Raw genomic sequence first — 6,000 nt, 5'->3', positions numbered from 1 at the left:
ATATTTATTCATTGCACACAGACTGATGCATTCAAATGTTTATTTCATTTAATTTTGATGATTTGAAGTGGCAACAAATGAAAATCCAAAATTCCGTGTGTCACAAAATTAGAATATTACTTAAGGCTAATACAAAAAAGGGATTTTTAGAAATGTTGGCCAACTGAAAAGTATGAAAATGAAAAATATGAGCATGTACAATACTCAATACTTGGTTGGAGCTCCTTTTGCCTCAATTACTGCGTTAATGCGGCGTGGCATGGAGTCGATGAGTTTCTGGCACTGCTCAGGTGTTATGAGAGCCCAGGTTGCTCTGATAGTGGCCTTCAACTCTTCTGCGTTTTTGGGTCTGGCATTCTGCATCTTCCTTTTCACAATACCCCACAGATTTTCTATGGGGCTAAGGTCAGGGGAGTTGGCGGGCCAATTTAGAACAGAAATACCATGGTCCGTAAACCAGGCACGGGTAGATTTTGCGCTGTGTGCAGGCGCCAAGTCCTGTTGGAACTTGAAATCTCCATCTCCATAGAGCAGGTCAGCAGCAGGAAGCATGAAGTGCTCTAAAACTTGCTGGTAGACGGCTGCGTTGACCCTGGATCTCAGGAAACAGAGTGGACCGACACCAGCAGATGACATGGCACCCCAAACCATCACTGATGGTGGAAACTTTACACTAGACTTCAGGCAACGTGGATCCTGTGCCTCTCCTGTCTTCCTCCAGACTCTGGGACCTCGATTTCCAAAGGAAATGCAAAATTTGCATGGTTGGGTGATGGTTTGGGGTGCCATGTCATCTGCTGGTGTCGGTCCACTCTGTTTCCTGAGATCCAGGGTCAACGCAGCCGTCTACCAGCAAGTTTTAGAGCACTTCATGCTTCCTGCTGCTGACCTGCTCTATGGAGATGGAGATTTCAAGTTCCAACAGGACTTGGCGCCTGCACACAGCGCAAAATCTACCCGTGCCTGGTTTACGGACCATGGTATTTCTGTTCTAAATTGGCCCGCCAACTCCCCTGACCTTAGCCCCATAGAAAATCTGTGGGGTATTGTGAAAAGGAAGATGCAGAATGCCAGACCCAAAAACGCAGAAGAGTTGAAGGCCACTATCAGAGCAACTTAGGCTCTCATAACACCTGAGCAGTGCCAGAAACTCATCGACTCCATGCCACGCCGCATTAACGCAGTAATTGAGGCAAAAGGAGCTCCAACCAAGTATTGAGTATTGTACATGCTCATATTTTTCATTTTCATACTTTTCAGTTGGCCAACATTTCTAAAAATCCCTTTTTTGTATTAGCCTTAAGTAATATTCTAATTTTGTGACACACGGAATTTTGGATTTTCATTTGTTGCCACTTCAAATCATCAAAATTAAATGAAATAAACATTTGAATGCATCAGTCTGTGTGCAATGAATAAATATAATGTACAAGTTACACCTTTTGAATGCAATTACTGAAATAAATCAAGTTTTTCAAAATATTCTAATTTACTGGCTTTTACCTGTGTGTGTGTATATATATATATATATATATATATATATATATGAATATATATATATATATATATATGTATATATATATATATATATATATATGTATATATATATATATATATATATATATATATATACTGTATATATACATATATATATATATACTATATATATACTGTGTATATATACACATATATATATATATATATATATATATATATATATATATATATATATATATTAGGGACGGCGTGGCGCAGTATATATTACAAATACATTTCTTATCACGGTTATTGTGGCCAAAATGATCACGGTTATTATTATCGCAGTAGTTTTAAATGTGCTCAAAATTTTCAAAAAGTACTTATACTAAAATCTTTTTGTTTAGGTACCTCCTCTTAAACGTTCTCTCGCTCTCTCTCGCTCACTCTCTCTCTCTCTTTTTCTCTTTCTCTCTCTATCTCTCTCTCGATCTTTCTCGCTAAATATATATATATATATATATATATATATATACACAGTCATGGTAAAAAGTTTATATACACTTGTAAAGAACATAATGTCATGGCTGTCTTGAGTTTCCAATCATTTCTACAACTCTTATTTTTTGTTATAGAGTGATTGGAGCACATACTTGTTTATCACAAAAAACATTCACGGAGTTAAGTTAAATTAAAGTTAAAGTACCAATGATTATCACACACACACTAGGCAGCAGACTAATTAGGAGCCTTTGTTTGCTTACTTACTACTAAAATACAAGTTAAGTTTAAGTTAAAGTACCAATGATTGTCACACACACACTAGGTGTGGTGAAATTTGTCATCTGCATTTGACCCACCCCCTTGATCACCACCTGGGAGGTGAGGGGAGCAGTGGGCAGCAGCGGTGCCACGGCCAGCAATCATTTTTGGTGATTTAACCCCCAATTTCAACCCTTGATGCTGAGTGCCAAGCAGGGAGGTAATGGGTCCCATTTTTTTAGTCTTTGGTATGACTCGGCCGGGGTTTGAACTCACAACCTACTGGTCTCAGGGCGGACACTCTAACCACTAGGCCACTGAGTAGGTTCTTCTTTTACGAATTTATTATGGGTCAACTGAAAAAGTGACCAAATCTGCTGGGTCAAAAGTATACATACAGCAATGTTGATATTTGGTTACATGTCCCTTGGCAAGTTTCACTGCAATACGATGGTTTTGGTAGCCATCCACAAGCTTCTGGCAAGTTTTTGGTTGAATTTTTGACCACTCCTCTTGACAAAATTGGTGCAGTTCAGCTAAATTTGTTGGTTTTCTGACATGGACTTGTTTTTTCAGCATTGTCCACACGTTTAAGTCAGGACTTTGGGAAGGCCATTCTAAAACCTTAATTCTAGCCTGATTTAGCCATTCTATTACCACTTTTTACGTGTGTTTGGGGTCATTGTCCTGTTGGAAAACCCAACTGCGCCCAAGACCCAACCTCAGGGCTGATGATTTTAGGTTGTCCTGAAGAATTTGGAGGTAATCCTCCTTTTCATTGTCCCATTTAAAGCACCGGTTCCATTGGCAGCAAAACAGGCCCAGAGCATAATACTACCACCACCATGCTTGACGGTGGGAATGGTGTTCCTAGCATTAAAGGCCTCGCCTTTTCTCCTCCAAACATATTGCTGGGTATTGTGGCCAAACAGCTTAATTTTTGTTTCATCTGACATCACATGGACAAAGATAAGACCTTCTGGAGGAAAGTTCTGTGGTCACATTTGGTCACATTTTCAGTAGACCCATAATAAATTCATTAAAGAACCAAACTTCATGAATGTTTTTTGTGACAAACAAGTATGTGCTCCTATCACTCTATAACAAAAAATAAGAGTTGTAGAAATTATTGGAAACTCAAGACAGCCATAACATTATGTTCTTTACAAGTGTATGGAAACCTTTGACCACGACTGTATAAATATACTGTATATGCATATATATATTTATTTGTTACTTTACATGCAGTTGGCTTTCGGCCCTTGACCAAATTTTTTTAACTCAATGCGGCCAAGTCAAAAGGTTTGACACCCCTGATCTTAAGTGAAGTAATGACAGTTTAATTAATAATGGTGAGGAGCAGTTTTTGCCACCAGGCTACACCCACCAAGAATGGGTACCCAAAATCCAAATGTACTGACACATCTAATGTCATCATCATAATTTGCACCAATTATAATCAATATCTGAATTTGTGAAGCCAAGTTATTCATGTTGAAAGTTTTGCGGCAAACCATTAGAGTACAGTTTGGTGGCGTGCCACGCCTACATCCTGTGGTGTAGGCAAAATTCCTTCGCAATTTAGTATTGCTCATCTGTCTAGTATATGTCATTTTAACCGCGGCTCATTTGTTCCAAGTCCCCAGGAGAGGTTCGTTAGAGTACGACCACAGTTTTTAGCCTAGTGATTCTCAAATTGTACATGCACTATTAGCGGGTTCCATCTAGTGGTACGCCAAATAATCTCTTGATTAAAGTACAGTGTTGTATTTTCCTAAATTTTAAACACAGTGTTACTGTTCAAACTGTGTGTAATGTTACTATGGTCAAAAATATTAAATATACTTGTTAAATAAAACTTCTGTCTTGTTTTGAATGAATATTTAGGCCTACTATCCTACTGTATTTTAATGATGGTCATTATGGTGGTACTTGGAGATAGTTTGAGAACCACTACAGTTTTTGCGTTTTGTGCCTAAATAAATAGAAGAAAATTTAAAATTTAAAAATAATATTCATTAAATAATATGTACATACATTTTGATATTTTTACATGTAACAATATATGTTTTTAATTTTAAAAAGTTAACTAAATGCTGCTATATTTCCTTTAACTTGGACTCATTTTCTAGTCCAGCTGCCAGTCGGTTGGCACACAAGTGCAGAGTGGGCAATTGTCGACGCTTAATTTGCATGTGAATAAAAAAACGTCTCTCAAACGAACGGCTCACAAGTGGGACTCGGTTCCACTTAAAAGATCCGTTGAAAAGACTCGATTTGTTTGCGAACATCACATCACAAGTGTGAATTGGCGCAAAAAAGCTGCAGTTGATTTTCCTAATTCGAGCTGATATGCTGAGTTGAAGGTTCCATGCTTGTCAGTGAGCAACGTGAGAAGCACTGCTTCTGTTTCAGCGCACAAAATGTCAAACTTATCGAAGGACGAGGGATGAAATGTTTTCTAACACTTTTTGATGGCCCACCAGATGCCAGCACCCTCCGCCATGACATCTGCAGACTGACATGGAGGCCCTAAAGCTGGGGGCTTCATCCAGTTGGACGTGCCACAGGGTCTTGACAGACGGATTTTGGCATCAACGCGGGGTGCAGGGACGGCAGAAAAGTCCTCCTGTGCTCCGTCTCATGTAGGCTGCAAACGTGAGTCACTAACATTTCGGACTCACGGAAAGTGACTTGAAGCAAAGTTCTTAGACATGAACCTATTTGACCACGTAAGATGAACGAGGGTGTTTACGGTCTTGTCCAGTCCGTGCGCTGAGGATGGCTCTGCCAAAGACGCCCGGCGTTCACGCTGGAGACCATCGGCATGACAGCGATCCCGACAACACGCAGACGGCGAGCACAGCAAGCTGCGCGCTGGAGAACACCCTGAAGAAGAGAAAGATTAAGAGGAGGTACCTTTAACTGTTGATCTCGTACACCTCTTGTTGTCATGGCAACGAGGTGGCCTGTTCTGTCCCCCTGTGTCCTTTCTTGTCTTTCAGTTGACTGTGGATCAACTTGACCACCTGCAAGTATGAAAGTGGTACGTTTAGATCTCACATACACAATAAAATACTACTGGTGCAACTGTTGGTGGGGGACTCCCAAAGACCTCGGTTCTCTCCCACCTCGCCGCATGTTCGTTATTTAATCAGAGGGAAATGAAGGTTGTCAGTTACATTTATTTGCATCAACAATAGAATTATACTTACAGAGACACTCTGGACTGTTGGCAACACGATCACCAAGCTTGTTTGATTACGTGAAGGCAAGAGTCCCGTTATTTAAAATCAGAAAAAAAGTTGCAATGTTGACTCTTAATAACTCAAAGCTGCCATGCAGGCTGTTTTTTTCTTTAAATCTGGCATTGCTCAAAAATAATAATGAATCAAAGTCCATGTTGTTAGAAATTATTGACCAATTCATGCTCCAATTACATCACATTAAATATTTCAGTTTGAAATATTTTTAGGAGAAAATGTTGCAAATTTTGTGTGTTTGCTACACAGTAGGGAAGCTGGGGGGGAAGTCATTTTGCAATGCAGTCTGATGAAAATGATGGAATGCGCCACTCTATATAGCAACTGACGCTGCGGTCAAAGTTGGAGTTGCCCCAAAACACTTTACTGCCGTCTTGTGGCTAAAGTGGACAGTGCAAATCCACAATTCGTCACGTTTCATGTGTCAGGTAAATTACGACAAATGGGGCCATATGAATCCCCTTCCTACTGTATAAAAAAGCAATGTTTGTAATGACAA

At 39.6% G+C, this 6,000-nt stretch overlaps 1 protein-coding gene across 9 annotated transcripts in view; it reads left to right on the top strand.

The window, feature by feature from the left end:
• ttll6 (tubulin tyrosine ligase-like family, member 6) overlaps positions 1 to 6,000 on the top strand; it is a 52,924-nt gene that overhangs the window by 4,535 nt on the left and 42,389 nt on the right. For 6 of the 9 annotated variants that reach the window (XM_072912722.1, XM_072912723.1, XM_072912721.1 and 3 more), the window contains 3 exons: positions 4,725 to 4,896; positions 5,006 to 5,153; positions 5,247 to 5,284. In XM_072912722.1, coding sequence (XP_072768823.1) covers positions 5,020 to 5,153; positions 5,247 to 5,284 — 172 coding nt within the window. In that variant the 5' untranslated portion in view covers positions 4,725 to 4,896; positions 5,006 to 5,019. Of the gene's footprint in view, positions 1 to 4,724; positions 4,897 to 4,975; positions 5,154 to 5,243; positions 5,285 to 6,000 lie in introns of those variants that run through there. The other 3 variants (XM_072912725.1, XM_061931983.1, XM_061931985.1) reach the window with 3 other exon arrangements.

Source organism: Nerophis lumbriciformis, linkage group LG39 (assembly GCF_033978685.3).
Source record: "Nerophis lumbriciformis linkage group LG39, RoL_Nlum_v2.1, whole genome shotgun sequence".
Taxonomy (NCBI): Eukaryota; Metazoa; Chordata; class Actinopteri; order Syngnathiformes; family Syngnathidae; genus Nerophis; species Nerophis lumbriciformis.
This window is presented reverse-complemented; position numbering and strand designations above follow the sequence as displayed.